The sequence below is a fragment of the Stegodyphus dumicola genome, chromosome 10 (assembly GCF_044657685.1).
Source record: "Stegodyphus dumicola isolate Sdum_Otavi_A_Nest chromosome 10, ASM4465768v1".
Taxonomy (NCBI): Eukaryota; Metazoa; Arthropoda; class Arachnida; order Araneae; family Eresidae; genus Stegodyphus; species Stegodyphus dumicola.
Window position 1 is genome coordinate 161,035,873 of NC_140777.1, and position 16,571 is coordinate 161,052,443.

A 16,571-nucleotide genomic window follows, 5' to 3' on the forward strand; every position below is an offset into this window, starting at 1 on the left:
ACAATACTTTCGGACTTTATGTGCATGTCCTTCCTTTTTGTATAATTTATGAATAATTTAAGTTGGCAATATTGCACCGCTTGATCGCAATATTGCCACCGGCTGATCGCTGCCGGCTGCACAGAAAGGACGACAAATTCGGTGCCGGGCTCAACGTGTTAAACATTTACCGTGGTCACAAGGTAAAACACAAAAATATAAAAATTCATGTGAAACTTATTCTTTGCATCTAGTGAGACTTAATGCAAAACAACTTATGACAGCTAATGCTTTAGTGGCTTAATAGAACCTTAAATTATATTAACTGAGTTACAAGCCCTGGAACTCAACACGAAGCTATGACACTAGCAGCGTCAGACAGTGGTCGGCTAACTTTCAAAACTTTCTAACTGTGCCTACATCAGGCCTTTCAGGTTTGTTCTGATTAGCAGGTCTCTCTATAGGCGAGCAGGAGCAGTGACAACAGCCAGTCTTTTGTTATGAATCATGCTGATTATGATTTTAATGCTCATTTTAACCTATGCTGCTTGACATAAAATGTACTTAGTATTTACTAAACCTCTAGACTGAGCAAGCATGTGAAAAAAAGAAAAATAAAAAAAAAAAAAAAAAAAAAAGCTGTTAGTAAAATATAACTAAAATGTCACTTATCGTCTTTCAGATATTTCGAGTTATTATGAGTGTAAAATATTTAATGCTACTTGATAAATTTCATAAAATTAATTTTATTCTTAAAATATTAATAATTATGTGAATGAAGTTATGTTTAATAATAATGCAAGCTACTCACATACAGGCATAGATATATTTTTAATTGAATTTATTCAGTTCCCATTTGCTCATAGGTCCTTAATTTTTTTCATTAATTGTCCTTAAAAGTCCTTAATTTCCTTGTGCAGAAATGCGTACGAACCCTGTTAAATGTAATTTAAATCTGAATTGTCTTTAAAATTTATTATAATATTTTTTAGCTTATATGAAGCTCACAAAGACTTCTTAACTCATCCTTTTCAAGCAGTCGATTTTAAGCTATTGGGCATTGAACCAGCGGGTCTGCTACTAGATTCAGAAGATTTAAATGTTTCTTATGGGTAAGATAAAATATTTAAATTGTGTATTTTTTGTCTGCTTTACTATTATAATAGCTATGTAATTTATAGAATTTGTAGAATTAGGAGTGAAGTTTTGCTTAAGTGAGTTTTTGTGTAATGTACTTTTCGTTGCTTACACTTACTATGAAATAAAATGTTTATATTTATTTGTCAGGAGAATTTTTTAAAGAAATTGCATAAGCATATTAAAATTTATTATTAATATATTAAAGGCATAGTTAGGAAAAATGAAATATTTTTAGTAGTTTTTGTTATTGTTGTACATTTACAATTTCAATAATATTAAAAAATGGGTGCTTTTCAGTTAACTGGTTATCTTAACCCTTTGAGTAGTTCGGCTTTTTCAGTAAACGGCATAAGAAATAATCGTGTGTGCTCACCAGGTCTGTCGAAAAAACAGCAAGTATTTTGACTCAAACTACTTCAAGAGCGGCCCCACCTTACCGTGTGGATATAATTAAGCTAATTCTCCCCTCTGTTGAATTTAGCGAGTGAAATTAGTTTTTCTCCCTATGGTATCTTCGCCACAGGTTTGGTTGCTAAAATGTTATTTTATCTCCTATTTGGCTATGCTATAGTTTGCATACTAACACATATGCTGTATATTACTCATACCTTAATCAGGTTATGTGCCGAATACAGAAAGTTAGTCAATATACATCAGTAAAAGATTTCATTTTCTGAGAAAATACTTTTTAATATATGAAGGGAATTTGTGAGAATTTTTTTCTCTCGTGCTCCAATTTTTCGAATGCAAATTATTTGCAACTTATTTTAGTATTATGTTTGTATTTAATTTTCAAATATTTTAAGTTTATTACAGTTTAAAGTATTAGGTTTAAATAATTCTTTAGCTTGCATCATAAATTTATTAGTAGTTATTTATTTATGACTCTGTTTTGACTTGTGAGAAATAAATAAAGTATTATAATTGCGAAAAATTTTGATTTTTCATATTTCAAAGGAAATTTCCATTTTGATTAGTTCCATCATGACGTTTACACGTACGTATGTCGCATAACTTCACCATAAAATGTTGAAATTTTATATTTGGGAACTTATGACTAGTTTTAGTGCGACATGTGCCCGTATGTATGTTTGCATGTATGTCACATAACTAAAAAACGGTTAACTGTAGAATGTTGAATGTATCTGTATGGGATTGGTATAACATCTAATTGTGCACCTCTCCTTTTATTGCAATCGGCAGTGCCAAAGGGGCATTTTGGAAAGGAAGATCATATCTCATTTTCAAACGAAATAGGTTTAAATGAAGTTTAGCAAAAAATGCGTTTATTTGGCGTACAAGGAAGTCGTGGTGTCCGCATCAGATTTTTAACATGTTTCAAAATAAATAAATATATGGTTTGAATATCAAACGATCTCAAATATATGAGCTTTATTTGTGTGTAAATATTTTACAAGAAAGATAAGAAGTAATCTAAATAGCATACCTTGAAGAGAAACACATTAAGTACACTTTTTTAAAGCAAAATTTAAAGAATAAGTGATTAAATTTTCTTTAAATCCCTTTTTTAAAATATTATATATGAGACCAGATATTATTTTCAGAAAGACAATTTGTAGAGTGATTAGGTTAGATGCTAAGGACGTGAAAAATGAGCAATGCCCTCACCGGGAATTGAACCTGGACCTCTTGAATACGCACTACCATGGGGGTGCGACCATTACACCACAAAGGATGTAGTGAGCAGTTAGAAAATACCTTATGTACTCTGCCTTTTAAAGGCCGACTGGAGATTAGGAGGCCCAACTGCCAAATCCTGGTGGTGAAAAATCATCATAAATCCCCCCTTTTTTTTAAATTCGGACGCCACTTTAGAACATTAGGTTATTCAAGGTTCGTAGCGGTCCTTATAAGTGCTTATAAGTCCTTATATTTGAAAATAAAATGTAAAGGCCCTTATAGGTGCTTACTTTTTCTTTAAAGCCCTTATTTTTTGTTTTTAGTGCTTTTTTTTTTTTTTTTTTTTTTTTAATGAACGTGCTATTTTTCCCTGTACCAAAGTCGAAACTAAATAAACAACTTTTCTTCCTAATAAGGAATGTCAGATAGTGAATCATATTGTCGGAAATAGCTTTTCCCCATTTCTCTGCATTAATATAACCTTTGGTGTGCACGAAGAGTACAGACAGGTGCCCATCGTTCTATTGGTCAAAGAATTGCAAAAGCAGTAGAAAATTCCAGTACATTTGACATTCTTTTCCTTCCACCCAAATACTACACACGTTTGAATTTCTATCAAGATCTTAAAAATTTGCATTCTCGTTCCGCTTGGTCAGTTCATATTCGTGTTTATTATGATCGTTATGCTTATATTATGAGTATTTGTATGAATGTTTATAATAGCACAGTTGCAGTAACTGCTGAAGTATAGTAAACTTCCAAAAATGGTTGTGTTTTAACACAGATTAGCTTTCTAAGGAATAATATTCGGAATGGCTTAAATAAAGGGAAAGTAATCGAATAGTCAAAATAATTTAATTTTTTTGGCCAATACATTGTACAGGACGAAGGTTGGGAGGTATCCCTTTCTCCGCAAAATCTTGAATACTGAAACTGTTACAGTTCACTGCAAAACAAGCAACGGACCATTTTTTTTTTTTTTTTTTGTCACTTTCCAATCAGGATTGAATAGGACTAAAAGTTCTGAGGTCTACCAACCCAAACGAAGAATGATTCTATTCTGGAAATTTAACGCCGTTTGTTGAAAAATTAGAATGAAAAACACCCCAGTTATTCCACCCCTTAATTTTGTTGCTCTGTGCTTTTCCAAATTTTGAAACTTTTGTCTTCCATAAATTCAGCTGCACTAGCTCTGGCGCTGGTCCTCGGCTTATCTGAATAACAAATGAGTTAAACTCATTTCAGGCAGCACTAAACATGATCTTTGACCTGAATATAATTTACAGAATCTATTTTTTATGCATAAAAAAAATTTCTGTTAAATTTCACCCCAACAGTATTTTGCAGCATTGTTTGCTGGAAGTTTGGAATCATTGTCAAGTGTAATGTGTAATGCCAACATAAAAAATTACCATGATCCTTGGTATTCAGTTAATAATATTAAAAAAAAAATGTCTACACATTGCCATGCGAGTCATTTCTCAAGCTGCAGTTTGTTGATAGTCATGCAGTGATGAAAGCAAAAAATAATAAATAATGATTTTCCAGATGGGTGTCAGTGCTATGGTGAAATTCAGAAGCGGGATTTTCCACACTTTTTTGAAAAATATCAAATTTGTTAGTATAAAACATTAAAAATTCTCTGAGAAAAGTAAATAAGGGTTGTTGGTGATACAGATGTTCAGATTTTAGATCATTCCAGATATTGGATGGATTCTGGATATTGCGTCTTTCAAACTTTATACTGCATAAGTGATACATCAAACTATTGTATCAGAATTTTTTTTATTTTGTGTATCCTTATTATTATTACGAGCTCCGCCCTTAGGCACTACACAGAAAGGGAGGGATGCCCCATGGAGGTCTTTTTAAGGGAAATTGGCTCTTATTCACATTACAATGGGGAAAACTATGAAAACAGCCATGCAGCCAGCCCGTTCGCCGCGACTCGAACTTCGGATTGAACTACCAGTGTCCAGCAGCTTTTACCGCTTGGGGGCCTCTATTTTGTGTATCCGGATGTATATTATTACAGTGTCATACGTGCCAACTTTTACGAATTTTTCGTAATTTTTACGAAAATGCGTTTGTCTTTACGATTTTACGATCTTAATCCATTTTTTACAATTTTTTCCCTTTTTCAAGTGTTTTTAGTGATTTTTGTTAAAATTTTAGAATTTTTCGCCAATTCAGCGATTTTTGCCAATTGCATCGTGTTTTACCGCCAACTACCGACTACTTCGAATCCAGTAACCTGCGGTTTCTCCCAACTCGCCGCTTAACCAGCCAATCCAATGCGCTGAACTTGTTTCTCCCACTCTTTTTTTTTTTGTGGGCGCCAGATTATTTTTTGCGTGTTCGCTTCAGCAGCAAGAGAATTACTCAGCGAGTGTGGATTGTCGCTTTCTGTTTTTTTTTCTTTGTACGTGCTACGAATTTTCTTAACACGTCGTTGTTACGAAATGAGTTCAAAAAAATCGTATTCTCAATATTTTCGGCCTGCCTACAAAGCCGTATTTCCAACAATTAAAGAATCCTTCGAAGGAAATAACTATGCATTTTGTAACGTGTGCGACTTGATAATAAGTCACGGTGGAAGAAGCGACATTGTGAAGCATGTTAAGTCTAAAAAGCATGAAGTTAATTCTTCGGCTTCAACAACGTCAAAGAAAGTGGATGATTTTTTTTTTTTCAAATTCGGCTACGAATTGGGATGCCGATGTCATTTTGGCAGAGTGTTTGTTTACTGCATTCCTCATAGAACACAACGTGCCGCTAAGCACTGTTCTGGAGAAGATAGACTTGATGTCCTCATTGGTACCTTAAAAAGAATAAAAAGAGCTGATGGAACACCAAAATATGATAGACTAGCAAGAGTTTTATGTGCTATTCTCGTAATTCCACACAGTAACGCTGAGTGCGAGTCTTCAGTGTTGTGAAGAAAAACAAAACTATGTTTCGTTTTTCAGTTTCACCAAAAACTCTGAAAAACATTTTAATTGCTAAATGTTATGAGGAAACTAATTGTTATGACAGGAAATTTTCCAAAGAATTTTTGGCTAAAGCCAAAAAATGCACTCTAAATTCATTGCAATAATTTTTTTGTGTAGCATTAAGTTCTTGTTTTTTGTTTCCTAATAACTTTTTTTAGTTAACTACTTAATTGAGATTTACTAATGTAAGTACAATTTTCTTTTTTCTATTTGTATAAATTGTTATTTTTTTAATATCAAAGCATGATATTAATTCGTGTTCTTCTGAATTTTGGAGAAATCTTCTGAATTTGGGGGAGAAATCTTTTGAATTTTTATCTTTAGAGGTTGGCAGGTATGCAGTGTTTCTGGGTTTATATTATTAAGGTAATGATTTGATTAAGTTATTGTTCTTAGTCCGTAAGTATGTATCATTTTGTTGTTGCTTTGAATGATGCAAAGACAGCTCTCAAATTTTGACTGGTTTATGGTCTTGAAATTTTTAATCAGTTGTGTAAATTTTTGCAAGCTTATGTTGCCAAATTTTTAGAGGTAAAATGCATCCTTTTGCGATATAAACTTGATCGCCAAATCCTGGTGGTGAAGAATCATCATCCACCACCTTTTAGTTCGGGCAATACTGAAGAGTCACTACATTATTTGAAGCAGAAGACTTGAAAAATGTGCAATGCCCTCACCGGGTTTCGAACCTGGACCTCTCGAATACATGCCAAGTGTGATAACTGCTACACCATGAAGGCATGTTGGAAGAAGTGAGAAAATACTTTCTAAAATATTTATTGATAAGTTGTGTAATATGAAAATATCATGGTACCATTACTGGCAAATTATCTCTAAAAATCATACATATTAGTTAATGTGCAAATGCCTTAATTATTGTAATAAAAAATAAAATATAATTTTTTTTAAACTTTTTTTATTCTGCTTCTTATTGTAAGAATCATATTAATGAGGTAATTAAAATAAATTATTTATATTAATTTTTATTATAATTAACATTGGAATGCCATTTCATGTTTTAATCTGTAAAGTGCACGTGCCATAGAGACAAGTGATCACTCCATTACGATGACGTGAAGAGGCCCATCTGAAAATAGCAGAGATCCATTTCATTATAGTGACCACACATTGTAATATTCTTTCTCTGTAGGACATTAGAGGTTATTATTAAAAATATCAACTCTATTCAAGTACTGAAATAGTGTTTGGTACATAATTTATTTGTTTTATGATGAAAAAATTTGCAGAAATTCATACAGTCATACCCCTTTAAACTATTACTTGGATAACACATAATTTTTCTAAAATGTCCAAATATCTATATTACTTGTTAAAATAACATACTTTTATTTTTCCTAACATAAAAAGAAGCTCTGTTTACTACTATTTGCTGAGATGGCTGTTTTATTTATCTCTATCTATCTATTCTAATATTTTTTCTATCTTTTCTAATATTTTTGAAAAATGTTGTACATTAGAATTTCTTCCTGATAACATACAGAATGTCCTGTTTTTCATTATTTTACTTAAACTATCACCAAATAGATTTGTTTGGTATATATATATATATATATATATAAATTGAATAAATACAAATTTAATTAATTCTTTGCGCCGTTGCTGCAAGGAATGAAATTTAAATTTTAACAAACATGTATATAAAAGCAAATTTAAAGTTAAAATAAAAAGTTATTTTAACTTTAAGTTTGCTTTTATATACATTTTTGTTAATATATATATATATATATACACACACACATACATACATATTGATATAAAACTAAACTAGCAAAATAAACAATATATTTATAATTAAGCAAGTTAATAGTATTGCAAATTATAAATTGAGTAAACTTAATTTTTTTTTTTTTTAAATTAAAACTAGAAAAAGGAGTCAGTAATATTTGCTATTTCATATAAATTAAAATGCAGTGGTAGGAATAATTAAAAAGTGGAACAAGCTGTATTATTATCTTCAGACTCTTATATTAATCAAGAGAAGGTAGAGTCTTCTTATGATAATCCACCTATTCTGGGTAGGTTTATTCTGTTCCCGTAAGCTTAGAATTATCCGAGGCACTGAATTAATAAACGTTAATAGACGTTACAGTGACGAACATCTGCTCCCACAGCGTGTTAGCCATCGTCATACTGCACAAATGCCTGGTATCATGGCATGGGGAGGTATTTGGTATAATTGTTGATCGCATCTAGTGCAGATTGTCGGCAACCTCAACAGTGATCACTACATAAGGGAAGCTGTGGATCCAGAGGTCCTCCCCATTCTTTGATGCATTCCGTGTGTTGTATTTGAGCAGGATTATGCCCATGCACAAACTTCACAAGCCTTCTTTAGGGTATAACAGGTTTCATTTCTTCCATGGCTTGCTTATTCCCCAGATATATTGCCCATTGAGCATGTCTAGGATTTCATTAGTCGGTGACTTGCTTGTACAGCTGGTGGGAAACACACACTAAGTCTGAAATTTAGCATCAAGTTGAGACCATATGGAACACCATTCCCCAGGGTTACATTCAGAACTTGTATGATTCAATGCCATGACATGTACAGGTTCTCATCGCTCAGTGTGGTAGATACATGAAGTAATGATTTCCAACATTCTTTTTTTTTTTAAATGTAAATTTGATTGTTTATTTGTACCACTATCAGTAACATGTGGAATAAGTTTCATTCATTTCCGACAATCTCTTCATGGTGTTGCCTTTTTCGCAAACATTTAGTGTAACATTTGCTAGTTAATTTTCATTTTTGTTAATCTTTACCAAATTAATTTTTAAAGGTTTTTTTTTTTTTTTTTTTTTTTTTTTTAAATTCAGATTTTTTTTTACCAGTACTACATGGCAAGGATATAAATTTGCCATAAGCAATGTGGATTGCTCATTCCTTTCTCCCTTGCAACAGAACTCTCTACCATTATGGTCTTAATTCTTATATTAATAATTCTTATTCCAAGTACTACAGTTTAATTACTTAATACTACAGTTTATGAACAATTTGGTATTTTCATCAACAAAACTATTAAAGGAACTAGAGGAGGAAATAAAAGCACGGACAAATGCCAGTAAAGTTAATGCACCGTAACTTCTTTTCAAAGATTTATTTAATGCTACAGGATATGCTAAAAATCTTGTTAAGCAGTTATTTTTACCAACAATCAATTGTTGTTGCTGCAAAATTACTTTAAAAATACCTTTAATGGAATTTCTATAATAAAAAAACCTTGTTCGAGACTTTGTCAAAAAAAAATTTAATTATAGCCAAAAGATAACTTCCAAGATTTTCTGTAAATTGGCATTTATGCATCCTCGCTATGATAATATTAATTTTTTGTGAAGTTCCAAGGTCTATTTTGGACAAGAGAATTGAAAACACAGGTCTGCTTTAAATGTGCTAGAACACTTAAGTAACTGAGTAGAATGCTGTTAATAATGTGTTGAATCATGTTGATGATAATGAAGCATCCTGATTTTTTAAAGATCCATAGTGTGCTTCTTGTGTAGATTCTTACCATGATTACATAAGCATTGGTGATCTAGAAATAGTTAATGATCATGACCTACTACAACTCATGAAAAAAGGAGCTAAGCCAGTCAGAAAAGTTCAATATGCCGAAAAAATTTGATAACTTCATTTTGGATTCCAACTTAAGCTTAGTTTTCAACTTAGTTTCCCTTTATGAAATGGAAGCTAGAAATTCTGAAAAGAATCAAAATTGCACTAAATAGTATTCATAGTTTTAAAGAAATGAGAACTTGGAGCATTTTAAAAAAGAACATGTATTAGCTCAAGACAAAATTCACCATTATGAAAAATTGACAAAGCCAGGATTATTTCAGCATCATCTGCAAAAGGTTTTATTTTTCTCTAATTAAAAGAGAACTTAATTCACCTCCCACTAATTGTATTCAGAAATGTAAAGAAAAAGCTGTTATTAACAAGCTTCATATTTTTCTTTAAAGATTGCACAGGGTTCGTAGCAGTCCTTATAAGTTCTTATAAGTGCTTATTTTTTCTTTAAAGCCCTTATTATTATTATTTTTGTTTTTTGTTTTTAGTGCTTATTTTTTGCTTTTAGTGCTTTTTTTTAAATGAATGCGCAATTTTTCCACATACCAAAATCGAAAGTAAATAACCCCTTTCTCTACATTAACATAACCTTTGGTGTGCACGAAGAGTACAGACAGGTGCCCGTCGTTCTATTGGTCAAAGAATTGTGAAAGCAGTAGAAAATTCCCGTACATTCGGCATTCTTTTCCTCCCACCCAAATACTACACACGTTTGAATTTCTATCAAGATCTTAATAATTTGCATTCTCGTTCCGCTTGGTTAGTTCATATTCGTGTTTATTATGATCATTATGCTTATATTAGAGCATATGAATGAATGTTTATAATAACAAGTCGCAGTAACTGCTGAAGTATAGTAAACTTCCAAAAATGGTAGTGTTTTAACACAGATTATCTTTCTAAGGAATAATATTCAGAATGGCTTAAATAAAGGGAAAGTAATCGAATAGTCAAAATGATTTCATTTTTTTGTCCAATACATTATACAGTACGAAGATTGGGATGTTCTCCCCTTCTCCGCAAAATCTCAAATATTAAAACTGTTAGAGTTCGCTGCAAAACAAACAACGGACTTTTCCTTTTTTTTTTTTTTTTTTTGTCACTTGCCAATCTGGATTGAATAGGACTAAAAGTTCTGCGGTCTACCAACTCAAGCGAAGAATGATTCTATTCCAGAAATTTAACGCCGTTTGTTGAAAATTAGAATGAAAAACATCCCTGTTATTTAGTTCTTTAATATCCCAATACCGGCAGCTGTTGATTCCGATTGCGTAATATCACGTAGGGAAGAATTACGGCACACGTATTGCGCAATAACGTTTGCGATCTTTTGCAGAGATAATTAATTTTGATGTTCTGTCTGAGATTTGTTTATGAACACTTAAAAGAGCAGGTTATGCTAAGCAGAATATTTTTCAGTTCCATTGGTTTATTTTTGTATGATGTACATATCGAAATGTCAAAAGCATTTATTTAGCGGAAAAATCTAAAGACCGGCTACAGTCTACCCCCTCTCCACTCCTCTTTTTCAAGTTACGATCGACTGTCCGAATATTCGCCAATTTCCAAGTGTGCGGGGTTAGTTAGTTAATATTTTACTGTTAAAGGATGACTGCATGAAGCAAATTTCTGTCTTCTGATTTCAAAAATGTTCTTCTTTTTTACTTAAATTACTTTGCTTGCAATATCTGTTAATGGAAAACTGATATAGAATGAAAATTTAGAAAATCTTCAGAATTTAGATTTAATTTATTTAAATATCAATATGAGTGGAAAAATAAATTGTATTTATTATTAGATTCCAAGCGAATACAATAAATATGCCTTATTATTATTTATTTTCTCTATTTTGAACTGAAATTTCATCATTAAATCTTGTAATATAGTTTAGTTCTGCATAGTTTTTTTCTCTCATTGTAAACTAGTTCTGTAAATTGAACTGTTATTTAAAATTTAAAAAAAGAGTAATTATTTTCCATGGTTGAGGTAATGCAGATTCTCTTTTAATAAATACTGCATTTCTCATATTTTAAATTACAAGTCTAATTTTTAAGGTTATGCAGTTCTGTATAATGTAAATAGACAGGTGCTTATTTTTTTTCTTAAAATGTGCTTGAAAAGTGTTTATAGGTGCTTATTTTTTTTTACTAAAATGTGGCTATGAACCCTGTTATTTGTGGAGGAGACACATAAAAAATGAGCAAAGCCCTAGCCGGGACTCGAATCTTGGACTTCTCAAATATGCACCGAATGCGCTATATTACACCATGAAGGCATGCAGAAAGGAAGGTGAAAATATCTTATAACTTTAAGGAGGAAAGTATTGTTTTGAAATGAGTATCACATAATAATTTCCACCTTAAACTGTCTTTCTGAAAAATGTTTTTTGTAATATTCATTTTAAAATTCATCTAAAGCAATATTTCTATACATAAATTTGATATTCATTCTTAAAGGCATGCTATCTAAATGTATTTATAAGCAGTCAGTTAAAACAGAATATAACAACTGCACAAGATCTACATAAAGATCCATTTCTATCATCTATTTCCATCTGTTCTATTATCTATTTCTGTCTATTCTATGATCAGCCAAAATAGAGCTATAATTATCCTCTTGAATATTTGAACGTGTAAAATATGTCAATAGGGCGTATGTGAAGAAGTAAAATTATCTCGTTACTGTTAGGGATGTTGAATGTGAAACTTCCTTTAAAAAGGTGGCAAAACATATGACAGTTTTAGGTTTAGTTTATTTGATTCCGGCAAAGCAAGAAAGTGTTATCTTACTAATGAAAGTATGTCTTCATGGAGAACCTCCCAAGGGAAATTGGCTGGTATTGAAGTTACACAGAAGGAAAACCACCGAAGCGTCCACGCAGTCAACCTGTTAGCCAGAACTTGAGTCTGGGTCAAACTACCAGTGTTCAACGATATTATGCTCGACCATTGGCTCACCCATATCTATTTAGGAAAATGTGACTTTGCATGCTATGTTAGAATTTTTAAATCTATGTGGCATGCAAATTATTTATCTGATGCAATGTAATAGCAAATTCTTTAATGACTCGATTTTTGTAGTTTTCTACGAAACTTTATCTTCTGATAGCCGACAGATAAGACAACAAAACCTGATCCTTCGATACGAATTTGAATCATGGCATACAGCCTGGCTACATAGGAACTTTTTAGGATTTCTCTGTGTGAAATACAATTATGAGCCAAGTTTCCTTTCAGAATCTTTCACGAAAGCATTCCACTTCTTAGTCAGATGATTCAAGAATGTTTCATCTTTTTCAATTAAAACAAACAAGCTTCTTAGGAAGAACGACGTAGAAGTGTACATTAATAATTTATTTTTTCCAAAATATTCTTATTAAAAATCTATTTAACAATGATTATATTGTTTAGATACCCTAGTAAATTATGAATATCTTTTTAGTTTCTTTTATCTCTGTTTCTGTGTATTATAAAAATTCAAGCATTGAGAATTTTACACAAAAATAAATTCTTTCCGTAGTAACAAATATAATGTTTGCAGTCGAAATTATTTAAGATGAATGCAATATTTTTTTTACAGCAACAGTATGCTTTGGCTTATTTGACTAATGTAAAGCATATTAGGGCTAACTGCCTAAAAGGAGGGATGCCTTCGTTGGAGGATTTTTTAAGAATTCAGGATTAGTATTCCATTATTTCAATGCCATGACACCTCCTGAAAAAAAATTTCTTTAGAATTTGTTATAAATATTAAAATTTTAAAGCCCTAAATCATAGTAAATATGTATATATATATATAAATACATAAAGAAATTTAATAAAAAGCAAGAGGCAATAATAAGAGGCAAAAATAAAAGCGTCCTGTGCTATAGCTGCAGGATTGAAGTAAAATAAACTCAAAACATATAAAGTTAAAAGTAAACTGGAGTCCAAAGCAAGGTGATTTCTCAGAAATGGTCGAATGGTTATTTTACAATATGTAATGTTTTGGTTTTTTAGTAAATTTGAAATAATGTTATATTTTATTCTTTTTTCCAAGTGTTTCGAAGGCGTGTAGGGAAAATCCTGGTACATTTGAAATTCTTATTTTTTTCGGTTTTATATGAGTTTTTATGCAATATAAATTTTTTTCTTTTTTTCAATTTTTAATCTCAAATTTACTGGGAGAACAAAACCTTTTTTCAAGGCATATTAATCAACTTTTATGAAGATTTAATTCATTTTCTCTGATGAGTGCTGAATTAAAGTTTCAATAAAGGGAGATTGATTTTCATATTTTTATTAACTTGTATATATTATTCCTTTTTGCATTTTTAGTATTTGAGTTTGTACTACTATGATCATTTTTATTTTGAAATGTTTTGATTTTATGTTTAACCCCTTTAAGGATGAAATTGCTGATGTCCTTTGACTCCAATTTACTTTTAACTTTAGATGCTTTAAGTTTATTTGGTCACAACTACTGTCTGATATTAAAAATTTAAAACAGCTTTTCAATATTACCAGAATAGATAAAGCAAATAACTTTAGCATTATATGAAAACAATTCTACCCAACAATTATTAATAAAGAGCTTTCCAACACAACTACTGATCAATTAGCAAACAATACAGAAACATCTATAATTAACATAAATAAAAATTTTCATAAAAAAAACTCAATATTTCTTTAAATCCAAGGTACAACAGGGCCCATCAGCGGCCGAGCGGTAAAGTCGCTGAACACTGGTAGTTCAGTCCGAGGTTCGAATCCCGCGAACGGGCTGGCTGCATGGGTGTTTTCATGGTTTTCCCCATGTACGAGCTAGTTTCCCTTAGAAAGTCCTCCGTGAAAGCATCCCTCCCCTTAGGCAGATAGCCCTCGAGGTTTTGCCATAATTAAATAACCTAACATAACTAAGGTACAACAGATTTACAAACCTATATGCTCTTCCCAAATTCCATAAAACACCATTAAAATTCAGATTCATGGTAAATGGCACTAATAACTGCAAGAAAAGTGTAGACTATTATTTTGCATTTCAACTTAAAAAAATTTGTAAAATTATTTTCAATACGTGTAACATTGATCATAAATATTGTTGGATTATCCAAAATCACACTCCTGTCATTAATACCGTTCAGTCTATCGACATACAAAACATCAATTGCTATGACTTTGAGAACTTGTATACATCACTTTCATTAGAAGAAATCTGTACCAGTATACTAGATCTGCCTAAATTCTTTTCTGCTATGTTCACCTACCTATAATGCACCATTTTTCATAACTGCATTAAATTTTAAAATCAACTTTTTAAGCAAATCAAAGTTATCCCAATGGGTGTACATTCGATACTTCCGTCTGTAATATCTTTTTTATTCACCAAAGAATTTACCTTCCAAAAACATTTATAAGAAGATTTAAATTACTACACACACACCGACAGATATATAGATGATATTATTACATTTAATAATTTTTATAAAATTGAAAACTCGGATTTATCCAAAATGCCTTACTCTTAATAAAACTAATCATTCGCAAAATAAAATACCATCAACTATCTTGTTTTTTAAATAAGTAACTAAAAAAGAATTCTACTGTTTGACAAAACTAGAGATTTCAGTTTCAATATTAACAAATTAATAAATTGGTCTTCTCCGAGAAAGTTATTAGTAATACTATCTTAAATCAAATACAACATATTAAAAATATTTGCACAGATACAATAGATCTACAGTGCAAAATTTTGCTACTTATTAAAATTCTCAAAAATAAGCTAGTACCTAATTGCTTTATTAATCATTGTGTTAAAAGAGCAGGCATTAAATACCCTCTCTGAATTATTTAACTGTTAGGGATATGAAAATTTGTTCCTAACTTGAAAAGGTGATATAAGTTGGATGACTATCAGTTGGAGGATTTGTACGTAGTGTAATTAATTAAATAATTGTATATAATGTAAAAAATCATTGTTTTCTGCTTTTCTTATTACTTTTGCTGTTACATAACAAATGAGTCTATTTCATGTTCTAAGTTTGCTAAATAGCTCGTTAGCAGTGAAAACTACTACTTCTTTTTCTTTTCTTCCTCATTACACAATGACAATTAGCCAAAAATTAATTAATTTCCTTTCACTAGTCAGTATAATGCTTCACCACCACTTCCCTCCCACATTCCAAAAATCGCTTTTCAGAGGTTAGCCGACTGTAATAATTCAGAGGGTCCCCACTGCTGCTCCCTACATCTCGGATAGCATAGTAAGAAAACAGATGCGAACATTTTATTGTTCTCCCATGAGAAAGAGCATAAATTAATTCATATTCTGGCCTTTTATGTATATTATATGCATTTAATTTTTACATTTTCTTGTACCTTATTTTATATATATATCTTTCAATTTTTCAACTTCTTTTTCATTGATTTTGAAAAGATTGCATTGTTTATTATGTTTTTAACAATTACTTTGAATTTTATTCCATATATATATAGCAAAGATTAAATTCTGTTTATAATGTTTATAAAATAGCTTTGAATTAACATGCATGAAAGTGAGGGTGTCGGGGGATACTTAAATAAATGATAAAAACTTTTAATTACTGCTTTATCTTGCACAGAAATTTATTTACTTCTACTCAATTTGGCAATAATATTCTAGTTGAGAACTATCCTGTGATTAATTCTTAGTTGCAGTTGATGAAATTTTAGCAGTGTCAGCTTTAAATTTTAAGAGATTATGAGTAGCATTGTATACTTTAGAAGGATTTAAATTCATTCCCAGTATTTTGTAAACCTGTTTAATGTATTTAACAGAAAACAATTTAAGACAGGTATTTAACAGGAAAAAGATTATTGCTTTCATCTTGTAAGCTAAAACTTTGTGTTCATTTTTCAAAAATATAAATTTAATTATTTTTAGCAGTTTGCAGCATAATCTTTGAAATTTGAATGCTAATTTGACTTCTGAATTTATTTATTTCTAGTTTAAGCTGTTATGTTAAAGTGTATTATATAAATTTCTTCATTCTGTTTTAATATTTTATATATTATATAATGCATTAATAGATAGTTTCCTTTTTATAGGCCAGTAGAAAATTGGGATACTTCTGCGTATAAATTTGTGAAAGATATACAGAAGGGTAAAAATCTGTATTTAAAATATAAAAATTTCAAGAACTAGTTTTCATTAAAAATTATAGTTTTAATATTCTTATTTCATTTGAATTTAATTATAATGTAAAATTATTT

The 16,571-nt window shown here is 30.8% G+C and overlaps 1 protein-coding gene across 10 annotated transcripts in view; it reads left to right on the plus strand.

The window, feature by feature from the left end:
• The window catches only part of LOC118187598 (putative ATP-dependent RNA helicase TDRD12), a 342,589-nt gene that overhangs the window by 35,201 nt on the left and 290,817 nt on the right, over positions 1-16,571 (plus strand). For all 10 annotated transcript variants that reach the window (XR_015043602.1, XR_015043603.1, XR_015043601.1 and 7 more), the window contains exons 6-7: positions 972-1,091; positions 16,407-16,462. Coding sequence is in view for 6 of the 10 variants with exons in the window: in XM_085825776.1 (XP_085681902.1) it covers positions 972-1,091; positions 16,407-16,462 (176 nt within the window). In the remaining 4 variants the exon portion in view is untranslated. The remainder of the gene's footprint in view (positions 1-971; positions 1,092-16,406; positions 16,463-16,571) is intronic.